The following is a 23,780-nucleotide window of genomic DNA, read 5'->3' as shown; positions in this document are numbered from 1 at the left end:
TGACTATGAGTGCTACTCCATTTCTTCTAAGGGATTCTTGACCACAATAGTAGATATGATGGTCACCTGAATTAAATTCGCCCATGCCTGTCCATTTTAGTTCGCTGATTCCCAAGATGTCGATGTTCAATCTTGCCATCTCATGTTTGACCACCTCCAGCTTACCTTGATTCATTGATCTGACATTCCAGGTTCCTAAACAATATTGTTCTTTACAGCATCGGATTTTCTTTTCACCACCAGACACATCCACAGCTGAGTGTCCTTTCGGCTTTGGCCCAGCCGCTTCACTCTTTCTGGCGCTACTTGGAAATACCCTCTGCTCTTCCCCAGTAGCATATTGGACACCTTCCGACCTGAGGGGCTCATCTTCTGGCGTCATCTCTTTTAGCCTTGTGATACGTTCCATGGGGTTTTCTTGGCAAGAATACTGGAGTGGGTTGCCATTTCCTTCTCCAGTGGACCACATTTTGTCAGAACTCTCTGCCATGACCTGTCCGTCTTGGGTGGCCCTGCAAAACAGACACCACTCCCACAGATCCAGAGTCAAGCGTAAGAGCACTTTGGATCATGTTTTTCCTTGCTTATTGATATAGTACAACCATTGTCCTGTATCAACCATTGCTGTGTCGTCTGATGCAATCTGGATGACTCAAAGCTGAAGACCTGGTTCAGAAGGTATTTCTCAGTCTCCATCCATGCAGCATGCACCCAAGTGAGGCCACAATGTGATTCTCTACCCATCTCTAGCGGAGTCCTTTGTGGCTACATAGGATAGCTGCTGAGGGGCAAAATGCAAGTCTCTGAGAAGATGACAGCAAACATGCCACCACCAAAGCAACGAATGGACTGTGTCTGGTAGTAAAAGCCGAGTCGAAACTGGATCTCTGTCATTCTGAAACATTTGGATGAACTAAAATTGCAGGATTCATATCCACAGCCTGACAAAGGGAGTGACATTATGTGGTCGCCACAATTAAGCGAAGTAATCTCTGGATGGCAGAAACACAGAATGAGTGCTGTTGAGGCCAGTAGCATTGACCTGTTCAGTGGTAGGCAAGCCTAACCCACTCAAGAATCCAAAGCAGCTTCAATGTACTGGATGTGGGTAACTGGGCAAAGGTGTGATTTGTCGCGGTTGACGCAGAGAACCAGCTTGGTCTGAACATTGAGTGTGAACTTGATGTACTTTAAAAGGATGGATCTGGACAGGGTACAAGGAGCCAAAACTCAATGTACTTCCCTGTAACAGAAGTCAACTGTAATTCCCCGTAGATGAAGGTGTGCTGTGACCACTGTCATGCATTTGGTAAAAACTTGGGGGGCAGTGGCAAGTTCGAAAGGGAGGATGCTGAATTGGAAACACCTGGCCCCTATTGCAAATCAGAGGTATTGATGGTGGCAAGGCCGGATCAAGATATGAAACTAAGTGCCTCTTAGGTCAACTGAAGAAAACCATGCTGCCATCTGTAGTAAAGGATGTATGCTGGCTAGCCTCACCATATAAAACTTCCTGGGATCAATGAAGGTACTGAGGTCCCTGGGACTGAGAATGGAATGGAGCTTCTCAATCTTTCTTTAGTATTGTAAAGTAAAGAGAGAAACCTATAACACCTGAGTCACCCCTTCTTCCAAAGGTGGAGGGGGGGAAAGGACAAAGAGTGATCCTTACAACCCCAGTGTGGTGACTTTGTGGAAAATTCTATAAGGTATCCATGGTGTATAATGGATGTACCTGTGGTGATCTGGCTCCACATAGTGGCAAACTGGCTAATCTGGAAACAAAGTTAGGATGTTTGGGAGATTCGTTTTTGAAAGGGGGAGAGTCAAAGATGTTGCTTTTGATTGTTGCCAGACTTTCCGGAGGCTGTTTGGCAATACTTCAAGATGAGGAAATAACACTTGGACCCTTGCAATGATGTTTGCTGGGAAGAGCGACTACCTGGAGAATGAGACACCTGTTTGGAGAAACCCTGTTCCATGGATGAGAGTATGGGAGTCAACCCCACACCAATCTTCTTAGCAGAAGTCTTCATTCTCTGCACCCAATCAAGGATATCATCTGTCTTTGAAATAAATAACACTTCCTCATCAAAGGGTAAGTACCCTATGTGGGACTGTGCTGCCTTATTCAGATCAGCTTTCTTAACCACACGTGATGGCATAAAGCGATGGCTCCAGGCAATGCTGGCTCCAGATTTTTGAGGGCCTTAGGGCAAGATACCCTCACTGGGTCTCCTCCCTTATTGAGTCTCCCTTCTCACCAGCGTTGTCACTAGCTGCTATTGCTGCTGCTGCTGCTCCCCCTCCTCATAATTGCTACCACTTGCTTGCTTGACAAGTGAGACCTAAGTAGTGGCTGTACTGCCCCTCCTTCTCACTACCACTGTTGCCTGGGCCAAAATGAGAGGCAGGTGAACAAGCAGGTTGCAATGGTGAAGAGGAGGAGCAAGTCCAGGGGGCTCTTGCCAGTGGGACCCTGCTGAACCATGCCTACCTGACACCGGCCCTGGCTCCAGCCACAGCCGCCGAACCGCAGTCTGCCATATGTCTGGCAGTACCAGCCTGTTGTTTTGTCAGCTGGCATGCCTTGGTCGGGAACAGCTGAGCAACCTCCCACTTGTCCTCAGGTAGGTATTGACAAATGAGGCGGACATAGAAAGAATTGAAACCTTGCCATACAGGCCTGATAACTCCTTCAGGATTTTTTATATTAAGTGGTATATACGTAAGTATGTATGTATGTATAAATAGCGATGCAGAAGGACAGAACCACAGTACAGTAACTCCCTTGCCCCACTGCATCCAATTTACGGCCCTTCCGGTCTGTCTGTGCTGGATGGATCTTACTAGAAGAGTTATTCTGAGCCAATTCAACTATGAGCAAATTTAGAGCAGCATGCTGGAATAAAAAATTGCAGCCCTCAGTCTGAACTTCATACAGATTTTCTAAATGCCTGAAGGTTGGCAGTGCAGAGGACAGGTTTTTCCAAGACTCTCAAGCTGCCTGAAACATAGATGGCAACACTGGAAGGATGACAGGAGTGGTAGTCTCTATGTGAACAAAGTCCATAACTTTGTCCATAACTCCTGGCATGGGAGAACCGTGTCAGCTGCCTCTCAGGGGGCAGTTCTGTGGGCGGGAAGGGGAGGAGACCAGGGCAGCCAGCTTATGATGTATCCTCCAGCCACCCCAGCTAGATGGGAGAAAAAACCTGTCTACTGAAAATACAGAGTGGGAGCAGCGTGGAAGTGATGTTTGCCTCCATGCTGCTCCCACTCTGCATAGGATTTGTGTCAGCCTCAGAGTTCAGAGGCTGACAGGAATCCCGATTGGATTGTGCCCTAAGTTAACATGCCAGAAGGCCTGGGGAAATAAAAAGGTGTTTGGCACCAGGCAATCCTCCCTGGAGAAAAGGGGTTCTGACTGAGAAGCCCCTCTCACCTGTCAGAACGCACCTAACTTCTGAAAGACAGGAGACTCAGAGGAGGGGCTCAGTTGATGAATATAACATAAGGGAAGGCTCATGGGTCCCAAGCCACTGAAGGCTCTAAACACCAGTACTTTGAATGAGCAGGCAGTATAATCTTAAGAACTGGCAAAATGTGTACCCTTCTCAGACCTAGTTAACAACTTAGCAGCACTATTTTGGACTACCCAGTCTCCAAGGGGAGCCCCAATTACAATGTATTACAGCAGTCTAATCTGCAGGTTGCTAGAGCACAGATAAGTGTGACCAGGCTCTCTCTGTACAGAAGGGGCCATAGCTGGTGAAAGGTGCTCTGTGCTGCAGATGCTGTCTGGGCCTCCAGTGACAAACAAACCTCAGATATATCAGCATTCCTAGACTGCAAACATGATCGTTCAGGAGGAGTACAACTCAGTCCAGAAGAGCTTAAACCTCACCTCCTCCAGTCAGAGAAATCACTCACCAAAAGTTATCTCAGCCTTGTAAAGGATTGTTGCACAAGTGAGAGTAGGGAATTAAATTTATGATGGAGCTATGAGACCTTTACTTGCAAGATTCTCCAGCACACCTCTGTTCAGCAGTCTGTATCCACTGCACTCTGGTAGTATTCTGCAAAACTCCCTTCACATTCCAGGGCAATTTGTGCACAGTAAAGCTATTATGCACATCTTGGTAATTTTTTTCTATGCATGCAAGAGTAATATTTAATTCTTTAAATACCCAAAGACTGAGATTCAAGTTTTATGGACAGTGAAATAAAACCAAGACCATTAGAGTGAAGACTGTACAAATATAAGATTTTATAACAGCAATTCAAGGGCACTTTTTCTGCACTGAATTCTGTGCTCGGCATTAATCAATAAAATCAATGGATTTTGTTTTATTTTTTACATTTTTGTAAAATTTGGAACAATTTGTCTGCAAGAAACTTTGCAGTAGTAAGAGAAGAAATATTGCTAAGTGATTGGCAAATGAGATAAACTGTTAAGGGGAAGTGGCTGGAGGCAATGGTGGAGAGGGAGAAGTAAGTAGTTATGAAGGGTTTGACCCCCTGAATACTGGAGCTTGTTTCCAAAGCATCTTTGCAACTAGGTTTAAAAATAACAAAGATGATGTTGTGAGCATATTGTGCTCCTTATCTAAGACAGCGAATACTAACCCACCATGGGTTATTGTGTTGTCTGAACGCAGCGCGTTTTCTGCAGGGTGGGTTAACATGCTGTCTGAATGCAGTGGGGTTTCCACAGGGTGGCTTGTTAACCATGCAGTGTGGTTTATTTTTCTCGAACAAGCCATCTTGAGAACCCATGACTTGTTGTTGGGTTGTTTAGGGTGGGTAACAAGCCATGCTGTATGGTTAACGAGCAACCATTTAGCAAACACACTGCATTCAGACAACACAGTAACCCACCCTGAGGAAAATGTGATGTGTTCAGACAACACAATAACCCACAGTTCAACAACAACCCACACTGGGTGGGTTAGCATGCTGTGTGAACCCACCCTAAAACTGCTGAAGATGACTAGTGCCAACATATTTTTTTTAATTTTTTTTTTTAAAAGATCTTCCAGGTGGATCCTGTGACAGGTAAGGAAAAAAGGAGAGTTTGCTTGCTGCTGAGGTCTGGTTTGGACATTTTTTTTCAAACCCTGGGTTGTTGTGAGCGAGTGAGCGTGCTGGTGCACACTGACCGGCTCCTGGTCACTCCTGCTTCAAGGTTGGTTCCAGCTCTCTCTCTCCCGCAACAAGCCAGACGTCTTGGTTCACACACAGTGCTAAGCAACCCAGGGATGGAGTTCCTGTCAGGCAGCATGCACCAGAATGACCCGCCCGCCCTCCCTCAATTCATAGCTTTGATCCTCACATGGCAGAACCAGGAGTGCTCTACACCAGGCTTTCCCAACTTGGTGCCCTCCAAATATTTTGCACTGTAACTCCCAGTATTCCTGACCATTGACCATGCTAGCTGGGGTTGCTGGGAGCTGATGTCCAAAACATCTGGAGGGCATCAAGTTAGGGAAGGCTGTTTTTCACCTGTTTTTCACAATTATACATAGTGAGAATGCCTTTTCTGTTTCTATCTGGACCACTATAGAGCAGGATCTTTAAGAATAACTCCTAAATATTTTAAATCCAAAGAGAAATACCAGTTCTTGCCTTACAAGTTGTTTGTTGGGTTGTCGTTGTGAACCCCTGCCCCTGCTAAACTTGGAATCATTTTGGCAAACAGGTACATCACAATAGATTTACATTTTTAATGAAAACTTATATAGGACCAAGAATTATTGTTAGAAACCTAGTACTTCATCTTTACTCACCAAAAGGGCGTTTTACCAAATCAAGGCAAGAGAGATGGTATGCCTTTGTACAAGATTTTCTGTCACATAATACAAGTTGGCCTCCATCACCACAGCGGAAACAGTAATCCTCAGATTTTTTCCTTGCTTCATTCTTTGTTTTACGTCTCCTTGCTCTTCTTTTAGTCTTCTTTGCTTTCTCCTCTGAAGCATTAGCTGATGAATTCTAAAAATATATGTAATGCAAAATGCATTTCCAGAACCAAGAGAAACAGCAATCTTCATAAACCTGAAGTTACACTTGCAGATAGGGACAGTCCAAAGATGACCAAAGAGGAAGCTCTGCCTTTAGCAGCTGGCTGGGTTCCAACTTGATAGAATTCTATTCTTGAGGCATGTACCTCCAGTTTTCAGTCCTGAGCTATTAGTCATGAGACCCCTCTAGAACTCCAGCCATTTCTCTCAAACATTTTCTATTTCTAACAAGTGTTTGGCAAATTGGATGAAAATTGTATGGGAGATTAGCAGATAGAGGTTGAATCCAGACATGAGAGGTGACCGTGGCTGGTTCATAGTCTTGATCAACAGGCAGCAGTGACCAGGAGTATCTTCTGCCAATTAGATCTGCTGAGGACACTGCAGCCTTTCTGTCTGGGAAGGACCTAAGCAATCATCACCTACATCTTTGTAACCCTGAACAGAGGATTCTGTAATTTAATCTGCTCAGGGCTATCTTGGGAAAGCACTTTGAAGTTTTAACTGGTGTAGAATGTGGAAGCCTGCCTTTTATCAAGGGTAGGTTAAAAGGGAATATATAAGACCAGTCCCTTCAAACAACTTCATGGGTTAGCAATGCAAAGTGGTAGTTATGGTGATCTATGAAGCGCTAAACAGCTTGGCCTTAGCAAGTACTTGTTCCCCTAACAGGCACTTAAAACACTGACAGGATGTGTCTAACTAGAGTCTAGACAATACCAGGTAAAGTCAGAAAGGGCACATACTGAAGCACTATTAGTTGTCACCCCATGGTTATGTGATTCCCTTCCCAGGCTTAAGAGATTGTGTGTGTGTGTATGTGTGTGTGTGTAAACCAAGATCTCTCTTTTACGAAATTAGACCCGAAATTGGTTTGCACTATTTCCCTCTAATGCAGTTATAGCATTAGAATTGCTGGTTTTAAATATATAAAGCGTGGTTATGTTGCTAAATGTATTCTAAGTTATTAGCAATTGTTAACTGTTTATTTATTAAGTTGCATGTGACCCTGAGATCTTGGGGTGGGTGGGACAGAAATGTAGTACGTGAGGAGATTATGAATACGTTTTACTCTTTATGTATTCTACATTACCTTTGGTCTGTCTCCAAGAAAGCCACTACAGTTTGGAGCACCACATTTACACACAGTTTTTTCATTGCCTAGACAGTCAAGATTGTAATTAAAAGTCAGTTCTGTCCCTGGGTAGGTGAAAACAAGGGAGACATGTTATTGTAACTGTCATAAAAGCATAAATATTGCACATTTCCATGAGACACCCCCCCTTCCCCACCACAGTGGTCATATAAGGCCAACTATGCTGTGAGAGAGCAGAAGACACCATCATGTGATTGCTCCTGAATTTTTTGTTTGCTAAGTTTGGTATCTTGAAATTCTGTTTGTCAACCTATTACTCCCTTCTTCCCCTGCCTCTTCTCTCCTTCTGGGCCCACTTGTTTTATAGTCTTAATTTTTAAACTGTAAGGCTTTATCATTTAAATTCTTATATTTTATAAAAGTTGTGACCTGCTTTGGAGTCTGGTCAAAAAGCAGGATACAAATCTAAAAAAAGAATAAAAATTTAGCAAGACTGTTCTCTCTATTTGTGGGGAACATCTAATAATTTTCAATGAAATCCTTTTTAGTTGAGAGCCCGGAATGCCAAATCTGTTTAGGAAAGAGAGAAAAGTCTGAAAGCAGTCAAACAGTCCACAATGGCTCCAAACCAAAGTTTGAGGTGCACAAAAAGGTGCTGTTACACTGCTTCTCTACTCAGGCAGCTCCACACATACAGACCTAGCCCTAGCACTGAAATAAATTAAGAGAGCAATCCTATGGCCGCTAGACAGCGGCTAGACGGCCATAGGATATGCTGAGAACCGACCTCAGAGCCTGCACTCTGAGGTCGGCTCCCGGAAAACCAACCTCCCCCTGGAGGTAGCACGCAACAGCCCTGTCCTCCATGCTCGGAAGATGAGTGTGGAGCGGCCGAAAAGGGGTGTGGCTGGGGGCATTCTGGGGCGGGCGTAGCTGTGTGTACCACACATCCAATGTGTCGTACAGCAGCCTCCTTCCCTGCTCCGTGCTCCTGCGGCTAGAAGGCAGCCGCAATTGGCTGTCTAGCCAAAAAAGTGGGGCAGGAGAAAGCGTGGAGGGAACAATCCCCTCCGTGCTTCCCCTGCCCTGCTTAGGATAGGCGGCTGCCTCCGAGTTCGGAGTAGCTGCAGAAATGCAGAAGCAAGTCATTTCAAGACAAGGATGATTTATATCAGCCATTTGTAGAAAGCCCTCTGTAGTGTATTCCTAAATTTAGCAGCCACCTGGCATCGTAGTTGTTATTAGGTGGTCTAAAATTCTTGTCTAATGGCAGAGAAGCCAACTTAATTGAAAAATCAGAAGATGTATTCCTTTTTGGTGATACCAGAAGAAACATGAACTACAACAAAAAGAACCCAACTTCAAGCCAGCTCTCATGCATTTATTCTGGACATGAGGGTCTGAGCTGTAGAAAGGATTTTGCAGTGTTAACATATAGTTATACCTGCAGGAATATCACACACAGCAAATAGTCCTACATGGGTGTCACCATGCACCGTCCATTTCAGAGTCTCACAATTTGGTTGACAGCTGTGATTCATAAAACGAGAATAGTTTCCTTTGGGTCCAGCATCAATTATGCGGTCCTGGAAGTCAGGAATGCAACAACATGGAATTTGATTAACATCAACATCATTGAAGCATGATTGATGACAAAAATGCAGACCACATCATGCATAATCTACTCAACTCATAACTCTTTACCCTAACACAATACTAAAATATACAGATAAACTCATACACATCTCTTCTGTAACTTTACAATGCTGAATGAATGAAAAAGAAATGGGAACAGCATTCATTCAAGCATTCTTCAAAAGAAGCTTGGAATTGTGTAAATAAATATAGACCTAACTTTACTAAACATTTGATTTTACTGTAAAACTGTATACTGATGGTTTTTATACCTTGTAAGCTAAATAAGAAACAGAACAAGTAGTGGAAATATAATCAACCTATATTGTTTTGCTGGGTGGGGTGGGGGGGGTGTCACAGCTTTTTTACTTTTGTTACCTCCTTATACATCTAAATACACTTATACATCTAAATAAAATAATCAGAGGACAGTAGATTTTTTGTTCACTTGGTGGAAATATAACTTTTAAAAACCTAGGAATTTTTGGCAAGATGTGGTAATTGTAATGGATCGTTATTAATAAAAATAAATATGTTGAAAAGACTTTTAACAGCTGCCTAAATGCAACAGCCGCCAAGAAAGAAAGAAAGAAAGAAAGAAAGAGGAGAAGGACGAGGATGGTGACCAGTTATCTGCCCTTGGTAAAGGAGCGGATAGCAAAAAGAGAAAATGATCAGGTTTAAGATGAAATGGACAAGGGCCTCTTTTCTTGAAATACTGGAATATCACTGAAATTGGGAAATTTATTGTGCCGAATTGATCTCTAGATCCTCTTCATTTGCTAGATGGCTCAGGGATTGTATTGTCATAGCTTAAGAAGACCTGGCTTGCTCAGTAGAGCTGCAACTCCTGCAGTGTTCTGGCCAAGGCACCCATAGATGAATTCTGCAAGACTGTCATATGGGCTTGTATTCCCAAATGCAGATGATTTAGTCATGACAGAGAAGCAGGGGGTAAAGGAAGCATTAGCACTTCCTGACCTCCCCATTTCTCCATGGACATCCTAAGTCAGTCTTAGACTGAAGTGGCTTTTGACAAATGGATTTACTCTGTCCCTTTCTGTGACATTGTTTCTTTCAAAGCCCCGTCTGCTCCCTGACAGGAAAAAGGTATGGAGCAAGTGCCTTGCAACTGCCATTGATCAAAGTGAAAGTTTATCTAGATCAAATACGGAATAAAGACACTGTAAAATACTGTACCTTATCAATAGTAAGCATATAAAAGTGTGTGATGTCATTTTCATGAGCATATTTGATTCTTGCCATACATTCCTCTTCATCAATTAACTCACCAACATATTCATTCACAAACTCACCCTGAAGAAAAGAAAAGTATTGCTATTAAATTACAAAAATCTTCCAGGGGTAAGTTCTGCTGACACTTGGTTAGCATGGACAAAAGAAAAATTTCCTGCAGGTTCTGAATATTTGTTATATGTGCTGTTATCACCCATCTGGTCATTTTTTTAGTACATTTCGTTGAATTAAAGACTAACGGCCATCTAGTCCAGTTCTATTCTGTAAGAGGAGACTAACGAATGCAAGACCAGCCAACAGTCTACCCGTCTCTTCCTACTGTTTAATCTATACAATTCTAACCACAGCTTGCCTAGTGCATAGTGAACAGCTCCAGATGAGTCAAGTAAGCAGGCTAAGCCAGGAAACAAAACTCGTCCAGGGCCTACAAGCACAAAAAAATCAATCTATCAAACCTTCCCAAAATATATTTATTGGCTCATAATGCCATGCCAGAATGCTGTCGAATGTGGCAGCTTTTGATGTCCTACAGGAAGCTAAACAGAAATCCCAAATACTATGTATGTAAATACACAGGAACTTGGGACCTCTTCCAAACAAAGAGTGAGGCATCACAAGAAATCTTCCATGAACTGATCCAGCTCTCTTAATGCATACCTTTTTAATGTCCCTCTTTGCAACTAAGCCCCATCCCTTGCCATCAGTCTTGATGATCTTTGTCTCAGGGTACTGGCGTTTGGTAAAGCATTGGTTTTGGCAGCGCTCTCCAGCTGGACACACTTGTGGATGACATTCATACATTAACATCCGATTTAGACACTCGGAATCAAAACCACAGGGGTTTTCATCAGAGGGTTTGCAGTTGCATTTGGGAATTTCAGAAATGTCAGCAGTGTAAATCTGAACTTTTCCAAAGGGCTTATTTACCTGAATAATAAAAGATTTGAAGCAGTTACTGGGTATTCTTCCTCAAAACAGCAAACCATTTTCCAATTCAAACTCACATAACTCCCAAAATTCATTTCCCTCCCCCAATATTTCACACTCATTTGTGTTTCCCACAAACCCATCTCCTACTCCCCAGCTGATTATCAAGAAAACTTATTCCCTAGCACTTAAATCTTGCAATTCAGGATGCCCCCCATATCTGAAATCACTGTAAGATTGCTGTGCTCTGTGGACACTAATAGTCATCAGGTCTCACACTCTAACCAAGTCAAATCAGGGTTAATAAAAATCAATGATAACATTTTTAAAGTTAAAATTTTAAATTCAGATTTTTTTTTAATTGAAATCCTATTTTGAAATTTTCTTAAAACAATTAGTAAAAAAAAAAGAGTCCAGGTCAAAGATATCATCATGAATACTAATTATATTCTATGAATATGTTAACAGCAGTTTATGGAGATGGGAGATAACCTGATCAGTCCCATTCTGCACTGCAGGTAGTGTACAGGTTTGTTCTCTCTCTCTCTCTTTCTGGGCCTTGCCTCTCTCTAAGTGCAAAGACGGAGAAGGTCAATGAATAGAGAATCTGGGGAGATGGAGTAGATCTGAACAAGGAGGAGACTGGATATAAATGCAAGGGATAGGGAAGGGGAATAGAAAGTGAAACCAAAAGTGAACAGGTAATGTCCATGAAGTCCTGACTTCTGAGGAAACTTCCGCTGCATGTATCCTCCCACTGTGTACCTACCTTTAATGAAACCTACATCTCTGAATATATATTAAGGTTATATTAAACAATACTACTAAAAATGATTAAATAGAATCTTTGTCACTAGTGATGTAAGCTGTGATTTAAATAATTAAGATTGAGTCCTTCAGATAAGTGATTTAAATCAAATCAACCCTGAGTCAAATACTACTGATCTGCAGGATGTTTGTTCATGGATATCCACACACTTCTAACAAGAGTATCTCCTGTGTGTCTGGAAGTTGTCTTTATTCCACCAGGACCATTATGCTGTGGCCTCCAGAAAGGTTTCTGTGTTGTGGCAGTTCAATATGGCAGGTCTAAACTGAGACAGCATCTCACAATGTGAATAGACTTGATTGTGTAGAGAGAGTCCCCACATTATCCCAGCATATTCTCGGCAGCAGCTGGCAGTAGCATGGGGATTTTCCATGCAAATAGAACTAGCCAAGTTACAGCTGTTGCCATGCGGAAGTGTTACCAGTGACTTCCATATCAGCCATCCATCCAGAAATTCAAAAAATTCAATTTTCTTTTGACAGGTAGCAAATCAATGTGAATGCCTACTTTTTGAAAGAGAAATACCTTAAACATAAAACTAATTAAAACTTCCCAGGCACATATATAAATGCTTACAAAGAGCCAGTGCGGAGTAATGGGAAAAGTGTTGGACTTGGACTGGGAAGACATAGGTTAAAATCCCCAACTGAAGACGTGAAAGTCACCATTTGATTTGAAGCCTATTACTATCTTTTACTATCTTACCTCACAAGGTTGCTGCAAAATTAAAAAGAGGTAACTCCTGAATCCTCGGAAGAACAGCAGGATACAAATATAATGTAATAGTAACTATATTTAAAAATTCCATTACCCTAGATACATCTATTACACTACAGAATTAACATTACTGGTTCTTCAAAAATTATAATAGGATAGAAAACACTCCTTTATAGAATCATATATCTCTATTTCCCTTTGCTCTTCCTCTGTTCATGTATGTTTTTTAATTACAAATAGATCTATATATTATTCACTAATACTGTCATATTAGCTCCATAGATAGTGAAGAACATATTCCATAAGATGCCTTTCACAATTGCAGTCTGTCCTCACAGAGTAATTTTAACCACCTTCCAATGGTTTCTATCTGTATAAATTATGTGTTTATGTTCCAGATACAAATTTCCAAAACCTATCCTTACTGATAAGCATTTTGAGGAAGCAGGTCTTTCATAAACAAATATTTTGTTCTCTTTAACATGTACTAAAGGGAAAGTCAAATACTCCATTTTATTTTAGAGCCTACCTACATTCAATATTATAACTATACAGCTATTTTATTTCCAACACAATTTATTCCCCTATAAATTTGGATTTTCTCAGCATTGTTATTCTTCAACTTCTGAAGTATAACAAAATCCTCTAGGAGTTTTTTTGTGCCTTATCTATGTTAACATTCTGACATATTTTAGTTAACAAATGAATGTTGATAAACTGCCTGTAAAGATCTGGACTTAAGTCTACTAAACTAGAAGGAAGCGATAATTAAAGTTCCTTCTCTATATTCTGGTTATTCAGTCTTATGAATTATGTAAGGTCCTTCAAAGTATCACATTTAGGCCAACAGTGACCAGTGGGGCTTGAGAATTGTTCCTCCACCTGTGCCAAGGGGCATCAATTGGGTCCCTATCCAGAGATCCTTGTACACAGGAATGGGCTGTATACAAGAACCTCACCCTGCATAACTGATCAGGGTGGAAGAAGGGACAAGAACAGCACATGACCTCAACCATCTTACCTTGATATGTTTGTAAGGGGGTGGCTTGCGTTCATTTTCTTGAGTTTCTTTGGCTTCCCGCTGAAACTTTATTTCTCGAAAACGTGCTTCAGCATCTTGTAAAGCTTTAAAAAGAAACTACTGATATAAATCATAGGAACAAATATTTCATCCGCGTGACCATACCCCAGCTTCTAAATATAATCCATCAGGCACTGTCTGCACCAAGGCTTGTATGTACACACACAACTGCCCCTGTAGGGAGTGAGATTTGTGGGTAGCGCTTTGAGATTTTTACCTTTATTGTTTAACTCGGCGCTGCATCATTCATATTCTATTTACAGTTGAAATCAGTGTATTGTTCTCAGCTGCAGGCCAAACTTCAAATTAGAGATAACTTGTTTTATGGACTTTAGGAAGTGGATAAAAGCAATGTTCTTTATGCACTTTGAAATATAATTTTTCTTATGCAGTGTATAAAATACAGAGAATGGGTGTGGGTTCCCAGAAAGCCAGTAAAAGAGATGTACGCTTTTCTTTCTCTCCTGCTTCCTCTATCAGGCTGTTCATCTTCATGGACTTTTACAATGGATTGCAGCCTTAAAGCATCTGGCCTTTACCTACTGTTTCCCACCCTTTGGAAAGGCCAGAGTACAGAAATTTGGGCAAACTCCAGATCCTTCCAGATACTGATTTTATGTGTTTCTGATCCTCACAGTGACTATACCATCACATTAGCTTTTAAAAAGCCACAAACTTATTCTGAGACAGTTAACTTGATCAATTTATTTTGGTTCTTGCTACACTTTGCGTTCAACAGAGATTTTGAGATAATGGTCCAGGTTCTGTTCTTACAAAAATCAAGGTTTGGTACAGCTTTTCAGTTTGGGTTCAGTTGGAAACCCTGGGCACTCAGTTACATGAAGCCTTGAAGAGAGGGGAACAGCCATTGTTATGAGAAACTGAGGTCAGACAAGTTCCAGAAAGGTGGAGAGAGAATTTAATGTCCTGAATACTCAAACAACTGACAAAGGAGAGGGAGAGACCTTTGACCATCATACTATTTTTGGCCTGCTTGTATAGAATCTATTTATTTTTAAGTGCTATGAGGAGGCTTCCTAACTACCATTTTATCATGGCTGATCATATATTCTGAATAGTTGGTTTTAATTGCTGTACTTATGGGTTCTGTTGTTGCTAAACATGCCTTGATGACTAGTTCGGGTAAAAGACAGTTAAGAAATGTAATAAATATATACAATCCTCAATACCACCCAAGACCCCGAACTGCCTATATAGCAGAGATAATGAGCTATAGTTGGAGGTTTGAAACTCTTCTCCTTCAAGAAACACTATCTTACAGTGTCTCTGAGCTCCAGAATACTTACAGTGGGCGGGAAGCAATGGACATAGTGAAGGGGTAAGCAGAATGAATCCTATTAGTCTTTAAGGTGCCATAGGATTGTTTTTACTGCAACTAATACAGTGCCCCTCTTGAAATCCTACCTGGTTAAATTTGCTGGGGTGAGTGACCCTTTCTGTCCCTGCTCTCTCCTCACTCAGCATTCACTTTCAGTAAACGTACATTATCACTGTTCGAGGCTTGTTCGGTCTCTTTTGTTGATGCCTTGGGCAGAATCCAATGGGGCACTTAAGCCCCCACCGATTCTCTTGCGCCAGCAGTGGGTACTGCCAATTCTGTTGCACTGTTACCCACCGCTTGTGCAAAAGAGATTTAGCACTTCCCAGAGGAAGCCCTGAAACGAGCAGAAATGCTAGTTCCTTGATTGGGACAGTGGAGCTCCCTTATGTGAGCTCAGCCGAGCTGCCCTGTTCCAGAAATGAGCATCTTTGCTTGTTTTGGGTTACCTCGGAAGCGCTAAATCTTCGTTCCACAAGCAATGGGTGTCGTTTGCGGATGGGAATTGGTGGGGTATGAGAAAATTGGTGGAGGCTTAAGTGCCCTTTGGATTCTGCCCCTTGTCATCAGCCTAGTCTTATACTGGGTGCAGTGAAAATTAGAATCATCAACATCGTGCAACCTCATTTTGTAAATTAGCATTGTAAACCGAATAGCATTTTAATTTTTCCATCTCAGCTGAAACTGATACAGTTCAGGAGTGCAAAATCAACCCTTCATTGTCTTGAACGAGAACTAAAGTGGAACAAGGAAACAAGGAAATGGTACAGAACTAACCTCTTTGAGTGAAATGCAAATTAAAGAGTACAGGAATATGTGAGAACTTCTTAGAAGAAATAGAAGCATACATAAAATATTCAAGTTCAAGCTCACTGAAGTTATCTCAGTGCATCTGAACCCTATAGTTCTAAGCTGAAGCATTTTAAACATAATAGTACCATATAGTATTACTGTGCTTTGAGCTTAATGATTAAATATTTGTACCATTTTTAAAGACTTTTCCAATTCCTTTAATTCCTTGGTATCGACTTCCCCGGTCTCCTTCCATATAGGGAAACACACGAGCCTGATGTGTCCAATAATAATCTTTAGAGCCAAAGAAAAACACTGGAAACTCTCCAATCTCATGCTTCATTTTCTGGATATTTGGGGGAACATTTTTTGGATGGCAGACTTCTGCAGGCCACCACCTAACACAGAAATACCCCCAAAAGAAGAAGGAAGAACTTGAGAACCCTGTTCTCTCACAGACAAATTAATAATAGTTGCTTAACTCAGTTCCGTCATAGATACATCTGTGTGTGTGTGTGTGTGTGTATACTTATATCTGTATGAACCAGTTCCCCAGGCCCTCCACAAGGGCAGGGTAGGAAACAAAGGTGAATAATAATATCCTCCTCAAATATTTATTTTATTTTTAGAAGTCCAAACCTGTAATTTCCCAGTTTCACCCAAATAATATCCTGAAAATGAATTTTCTTTCCCGCTTTACAGTCGTTGCAATACCAGCTTCCATCTGGCATTTCAATGTTTAAACAATCTGGGTGAAATGCTGCAGGACAAGACTCACAACATAAAAGGCTTCCACCTGCAAAGAAAGAAGTAAAATAGTCCATATCTAAATACAAAGGAAAACTAGAGTTTTATCTAACACATTAAAAATGCTAAACACTAAACCCCAAATCATTGGTGCAGCAGCAGGTTGTGGGAAAGGAATACTGCAAATGCCCTTGCTGAGCAGTCATCTGTTGGGAGAGGAAAGGGAGTCCTGGGCTATAGATCCTTGTTTACTGTAGAGATGGTGGAGAATTTCTCCCCGAATCTTCGGGGGGCCGAGCGCCAACGCATTCGGCCCCCCGAAATCGGCGGTGAAATTCTCCGCCCCCCCCACCCCGGGATGGGACTTACCTTTGGCGAATGTCCCTCCCGGTGGCGGGTCCTGGCGGTGGTTCGTCGGCGTTTTGTCGGGGGCGGCAGCTGGTCTTCCGACCAGCCGCCGCCGCCGCCATTACAAAGTGTAAAAAAACCCCCAAAACCCTGTGATAGGCTACGTAACGATTAACGTAGCCTATCACGGCTAGATTTCCAAAGTCAGCCGTGATAGGCTATGTAAATCGTTACGTAGCCTATCATGGGTGACTTTGAAAAAAAAAAAAGTGTGTATGCAAATGGCGGCGCCCTATGGGCGCCGCCATTTGCGTTCCTTGTTTGGTCCCGGTAGTCTACGTAAAGATTTATGTAGACTACGGCGCTTCCCCCCTCCCCAAAGTCACCCGTGATAGGCTATGTAACGATTTACGTAGCCTATCACAGCTGACTTTGGAAATCTAGCTGTGATAGGCTACGTTAATCGTTATGTAGCCTATCACGGGGTTTTTTTACACTTTGTTTCACGACCGGGGAGACGGGGCGCTTCTCCCCAGCCTGAATTTCGGCCGGGCGAGGCGGGACGCCTCCCCCCCGGCCTGAATTTCGGCTGGACGAGGCGGGACGTCTCCCCCCCTCGCCTGAACTTCGTGGGAAGAAGTGAAGCGCCTCCCCCCCACCGCAAAGCCAAGCTGCGAAAAGGTAAGTGACTTTCGTTCATCCCTAGTTTACTGCAGTGGGCTATGTGCAATGATCTGCCTGTGTGTCTCTCTCTAAACAGATCAACACTAACTGGAAATGTAGTGCTCTTTTGCCCATGTGGGACTCAATCCAGAAGGGCATCTGTGGGCCTGGCTCCACGTACAGCTGCTTGTGCTGTAAGGCTGAAATCCCACATGTAGGTTTGGCCTATGTCTTAACCTGGGTAGATGGTGTAGGTGAGGATAAATTTTGTAGAGATTAAATTAGAAAAATGAGGCTTTTTAGCAGAACCCAAGGCAGAAAACATACTAGGTATCTGCTCTGCAGGACCTCTCTTTGTTTCCACTGTTGTTCACAGAAAATATCTGGCTGCTGAAGATAAACCTAGTAGCCCATTAGGAGGGAGTATTTCCCATATGGCCACTGCTGCAGACCTGGGTGAAGCAGCAACAGCAGCAGGAGAGCTGGGGAGAGAGGACAATATCACCCCCACCTAATCAGACTTATAGGTGAATGTTGTTTCCCTCTTCTTTGCGAGGACAATACAAATTTAAGAATCTTGTTGAGCACACTGAAAGTAGCTTTGAAGCATGTTCTGAAGTTAATATGATATGGGTAAGATACCGGTGTAGCAGTTTCTGTATTAACAAACCTGCAACTATTATTTTATTTTTCATGACTAAAATTCTTTCAGAAGAAAGAACAAAGATAGGTTTCATGATAAACCTATTTGGTTTACCACCAATTAAGATACCTTGTTGCTTATCTTTTTATAAATGCTGTGCACACCCATGCTTTTGGATATGAAAGCTCTTCAGTTCTAAATGTACTATTCTCCACCTACCGTTGCAACACACACACATTTTGGAATAAGAAAAAAAGGCTTTTCAACATAATAGAAGAATTTTAAGGCAAAAAAAGAGAACAACTTACCAAAGTAAGGAAAGGAAAGGTTCCTCCTGTGCAAGCACCGGGTCAATACTGACCCCTAGAGGGACGCCTGCTTGCACTGGCGTTTTCATGGCAGACTGTAGCGGGGTGGTTTGCCATTGCCTTCCCCAGTCGTGACTACCTTTCCCCCAGCAAGGTGGGTACTCATTTTACCGACCTCGGAAGGCTGGAAGGCTGAGTCGACCCGAGCCAGCTACCCGAGACCTGGCTTCCGCTGGGATCGAACTCAGGTCGTGGGGAGAGTTTCGGTTGCAATACTGCCGCCTACCACTCTGCGCCACACGAGGCTCTTTTTACCAAAGTAAGGGCTCTGACATAATAAAGAACATGAAACTGAAGTGCCAGTTATTTTTATAGTAAGAAATTAAAAGGCTTTACATTTACCTTTTGAGCACACAAAACACCAGCTTACATTGACATGTGCATGATGGCTCTTCCCTTTAGTGGCAGTGAAGTGATTGGTACAAACAATGCTGCTGGAAGTGATCACTGCACACCCTGCGGCAACACAACCATCACCAGCATGATAAGCAACAGGACAGCGAATACATCGCACCATCTTGCCTAGCACAAACAAAGATACATGTGCATCATCTTTTAAGAATATTGACCAAAAAGGTTGGAAATTTTAAAAAGTATTGCACTGTACAATCTTACAATGCAGGCACACTGCATTTTAACACTACACATAGAACTATTCAACCTAATTTACACTGATTTTTACTGAAAGAGCCATAATAGGTACCCCACTTTTGCTTCCACCTCATCCCTTCCTAGCCACACCATTAACAATACCACATATACCTGCAAAAGCTGAACAACTCTGTGGCTAGTGATGTTGCTCTGCCACTTTGATTTGTATGTCCTATCCTAAGGCTTGCTCTATCATCAATAAGTACTAAGGATCAGACTATAATGTACTGTAGGTGAGACACGACCCAATGCACAAGTATTCCTTAGCAGAAACACTCTGATCAAAAACAGCGTGGCAAAAATGGTGTGGCAATGGCTGCATATTAAAGCCATACTTTTGTACTGTATAGCAAACAAATATCAAATTACAATGCTAATCTTACAAATTTCTCAGTTAACTGAATTAATACAAATGCCCAAGAGACTTCAAATAACAAGAAGGGAATGCATAATGGAATAATTTTGAAGAACTAAGCAATTCTTGCTATCAGTAGTCTTATGTTACATTACAGAGTAAATTAAATAGATATCCATACAAAACTGAGAGGACACCTAGGAGTCAAGAGAAAGAAAGCAGCTTTAAATCCAAACTATACCATTCCAGGCTTGTTGATTTTAATGTGAGAAAAAGAATGTGTATTGAAGCAACTTAAAAGATTTTAATCAACATTTGTGATCCTTCTGTCCAGTAATTGATGGAAGTGATCTACAAGATATCACCAATGGTCCATCAAGACTTTTTAAATGTGGTTAGAATATTTAGGGCACAATCCTTTGCATATTTAGACAGAAAAAAAGTCCCACAACTCTGAGCTGGGATGCTGGAAGTTTTAGAACTTTTTTCTATCTAGACATGCATAGAATTGCGCCCTTAGATAGTTGTATTTATTCTGAAAAGAGAGAATTAGTGTGGAATTTGTTAAAAGCTGCAAAAATTTTGGTGGCACAGAAATAGAGATGTTGTTATTGCCATCAGTTAAAGGAATGGTTGATGAAGATTTGGGAGAAAGCTGAGAGATGGCTAGCAGACAATAGGAAAATTTGTGAAACCTAGGTATAGTCTAGATATTGATAAATACCAGTAAGTGCTTCTCTCTGTGGTAAGACATGTATGAAATTATTTTATTTATATTTATGCACACGGCTAGATTACTATAATGCATTCTACGTGGACTGTCTTTAAAGATTGTTTGGTAACTCTGACTGGTGCAAAATGTGGCTGCTGCAGTTCTGGTAGGTGTTAGGTGGTCATGTGGCAACTAGATTGTAACAAAAGAAAAAAAAGCTTAAATCTGTATTAGCGTAATGCTTTTATTAGGCCAAGTGAAATGTCACAAAGAACTGTGCAGGCTTTCAAGTTCTCCAGAACTCTTCATCAGGCAAGACAGAAAACAAACCCTGGTGCTGGGAGGGCTGCAGCTGCACGCCCGTCTGCTGCTGACAGGGGTGGCCACGCACCCTGCTACTCCAGGCCAATGCCTAGCTCTGAGGGGTTCTCAGAGTGAGGCATCGGCCTGCCTAGTGCTCCAGACCTGTGCCACTCGCTCTCGTGCTGTGGCACAGCTCTCCAGAGCATCACCCGCTTGATGTCTTGTTCCAAGAACCACTCAAAGCTAGGTATCAGGTGAGAGAGTTCTCAAGAAAGCCCCACTGGCTCCTTCCCTGTTGTGACAAATGCCACAGCAGAAAAACAGTCAGTGCAGTTCTTAAGAGAGCCTACCTGGCCCAAATGGAGGCTCTTTGAAGTTTGCCTGTGATGCTGTGGCACAGGCAATATCCAAGTCCACCTCCCCTAGAATGCCTCATTTTGAGGAAAATCCCTTGAAACAAGGCACAGAGAGGGAGGGAGGCATCAGCAATGCTGTGCTGCCAAGGAAAGGGAAAAAGAGAAGAGGGGGGTGGCAGTGGCTGGCAGGGGAGAGAAAATGAGGAGGGTGGTGGCAAGTTGCTGGTGGTGGAAAGAAGAGGGTAGTGGTGTGTTTGCCTTTGGGGTGCCAAAATACCACCTTGCCTAGAGCACCAAAATACTTCAACAACAGGCTGTCTAGTTCCAATTTAAAGTGTTGGTATAGGCCTTTAAAGCCTTACATTGTTGGTTCCAGGTTATCTGAAGGATCAGTTAGGCTGGTGAAGACAAGTGATAGGGTCTTCTTGGTAGACCCCCCCACCCCACTTTTGAAACTCTGTTCCAACTGATGTCTGCCAGGCACCATCATTACAGGCTTTCAAGTGAGTAAGACTCACCTGTTTACCTTGGCCTATAATTAGGTTAGGAATCATATACCATGACATGTTTGGTGGTATCTGGTTTTAATTGTTAATCTTGATCTCATCACTGTTTTATTATGTTGTGTGATTTTATGTTTTGTTGGCCTTGGAAGAGTTTACCCTGAAAAGGCAGGTTATGAACGTTTTAAATTTTAAAAAATGTGTTTATATATTATACATTTGCATTTGTGTATATGTATGTGGTATCTGCATATTTAAAATTGTAATTTTGTATTTATATTTATGGTAGATTTTGATAAGATCTGTAAACAGTATGTTATAAAGTGATGATAGCCTTCCCAAACCTGGTGTCTTCCAGATGTTTTGGACTTCAACTCCTGTAGGGCTCCAGGCCTGAACCAACCTATTAGTAGTTTTTGAGGGGCTTAGATGCTCTCTGACTTTGGTCAGTTGGCTGCTGTTTTCCCTAAGAGGTCTCTTGATTTACCAGGATGAGCCAAAGGTTGACAGTAGCAGCCTCAGCGCATTCCATACTAACAAGCTAGAGGGTCTTGTCAGGATGGGCCTGGGAAGTGAAGTTTGTTTGTCTTAAAGCTGCAGGTGGCTGGGCTGAGAAAGTTCCCGGTTGTTTTCCTTCCCTACAAGCACTGCTAGTCTATGATGGGAAAGTGGTAGATGAATGGTAATTAATGCTTGCTGCTGTCATGCTGCCTCACTGCTAACATGTATGTTATAAAACCCATTTTACCCCATGGCGCTGGGTTCAGAGAAGCTGTCTGATCCAACCATTGGGTAGGCCTGTGTGCTGATTGTACTCAATAAATAACTATCTCCTTGTAAGTAAACCTGGATCTGAATTATCGCTATTTTGGCACCTCTAAATTAAGAGTTCGAAGCCTATTGCAGGGGCAATACAACTCCCAGCAGCCCTGGCTAGCATGGCCAATGGTCATAAATGCTATGAGTTATAGTCTAAAACATCTGGAGGGCACACAGTTGGGGAATGCTGCAGTATGCTATAAATAACTGGATATTTAATTTTTAAGAATTGACGGTTTATGGCCTGCTTACAGAAACATCTGTTCTTGTTCCTGCCTCATTAAAGGTAGGAAATGCTTGATTTTGTATTGCCTTGCAAAGTACAAACTGAGTTGGTTTTGGCTTTACAACTAGTACAAGACTTTCCCCCCACTGAACTTCTGTCAGATATGAGCATCACATATGCAAACCATAGTCAAATATGTCCAGATGAAATAAATAACATTCCACATTAAAGTGTAAAAGTTGTGCATTAATTTCACTCTCACCTCACCCGTTTTATGACCTCCTCTTCACTCATTTTCTCCTTTGTCACCCTCACAACGAACTATCAACATATGGTTTCTAAGTGCCATGTTTTATCTGTGATCAACACTAACTTAGGTGGCTTTAAAAGGGAGCTGGACACATTCAAGGAGGATAGGGCTATCAATGGCTACTAGTCAAGGTAGCTGTATGTTACCTCCAGATTCAGACACAATATGCCTTTGAATGCCAGTTGCTAGAGAACAAATGAGGCAGTGGCAGAAAATTATTGCCCTTATGTCCTGCTTGTGGTTTCCCAGAGGCATCTGGCTGGCCACTATGGGAAACAGGATGCTGTACTCAATAAGCCTTCTGTTTGATCCAGCAGAGCTATTCTTATGAGAATTAGAGAAAGTGAGAACTAGGAAAGTGAGAACTGTCCTGAGCACTGGGACTGAAGGGGCATGGCCTGATTACTCTCAGCAGCTGTGTGGGCAGGGAGTTTCATTCTGTTTCCTGACTCCTAACTGAGCAGAGCAGAGGAAGCTGCCCCAGGGCTATACAAGCAAGCAAGCAAGCTCCCAGAGAGTGAGCAATCAGAGCAAGCAAACAGGAGTTTGGCAGGGGAGGTCAAGGGGGAGGTCCATAACAATTTTTTTAAAATTTCTTTTTCTTGTAACACACACCTCTATACCAGTGGGACTCTGTTGTTAACCTCCAGCGAATAGAGGACAAAGCACAGGCCATTCCAGTACAATCAGAAAGCTAGAAACAAAAGGGGAATAGAGAATATCGAAGGAAAAGACTCTCCAGTGATGGTGACCTGCAAGGCACGTGTAATGTTTGTTTTCTTGTCTGAGGTCAACATGGCCTACATATGCAATAAGTGCAAGTTGATTACACTGTTGGAAGAAAAAGTAAGAGGAATGGAGAATGGCGACCCTCAAGGGAATAAGAGAAGATGAAGAGTTCTTAGACAGAATGGTGCAACTACAGCAGCAAAGTGAAGTATAGGAGCTAGAAGAGCAACAGCAAGCTGAGGCAGCAGAGGAGAATGCTGAGGCGAGGAAAAATGAAGTAAAGGATACTCCTTGGAAAAGGGTGACAGTCAGGAGCAGAAGAACTAGAAGCCACTCTGCACCAGTGGAAGC

General features: G+C 42.3%; 1 protein-coding gene across 3 annotated transcripts in view; it reads right to left on the bottom strand.

The window, feature by feature from the left end:
- NSD2 (nuclear receptor binding SET domain protein 2) overlaps window positions 1-23,780 on the bottom strand; it is a 154,706-nt gene that overhangs the window by 5,689 nt on the left and 125,237 nt on the right. For all 3 annotated transcript variants that reach the window (XM_084845023.1, XM_084845025.1, XM_084845024.1), the window contains 9 exons: window positions 18,808-18,987; window positions 16,336-16,492; window positions 15,889-16,094; window positions 13,506-13,609; window positions 10,669-10,938; window positions 9,955-10,071; window positions 8,564-8,705; window positions 7,117-7,223; window positions 5,790-5,994 (listed from right to left, as the gene is read on the bottom strand). In XM_084845023.1, the coding sequence (XP_084701149.1) occupies window positions 5,790-5,994; window positions 7,117-7,223; window positions 8,564-8,705; window positions 9,955-10,071; window positions 10,669-10,938; window positions 13,506-13,609; window positions 15,889-16,094; window positions 16,336-16,492; window positions 18,808-18,987 (1,488 nt within the window). The remainder of the gene's footprint in view (window positions 1-5,789; window positions 5,995-7,116; window positions 7,224-8,563; window positions 8,706-9,954; window positions 10,072-10,668; window positions 10,939-13,505; window positions 13,610-15,888; window positions 16,095-16,335; window positions 16,493-18,807; window positions 18,988-23,780) is intronic.

Source organism: Heloderma suspectum, chromosome 3, assembly GCF_057233095.1.
Source record: "Heloderma suspectum isolate Gila_16-S chromosome 3, 16-S_ref, whole genome shotgun sequence".
NCBI lineage: Eukaryota > Metazoa > Chordata > Lepidosauria > Squamata > Helodermatidae > Heloderma > Heloderma suspectum.
The sequence above is the reverse complement of the archived record's forward strand: the minus strand, read 5'-3'. Positions and strand labels throughout refer to the sequence as shown.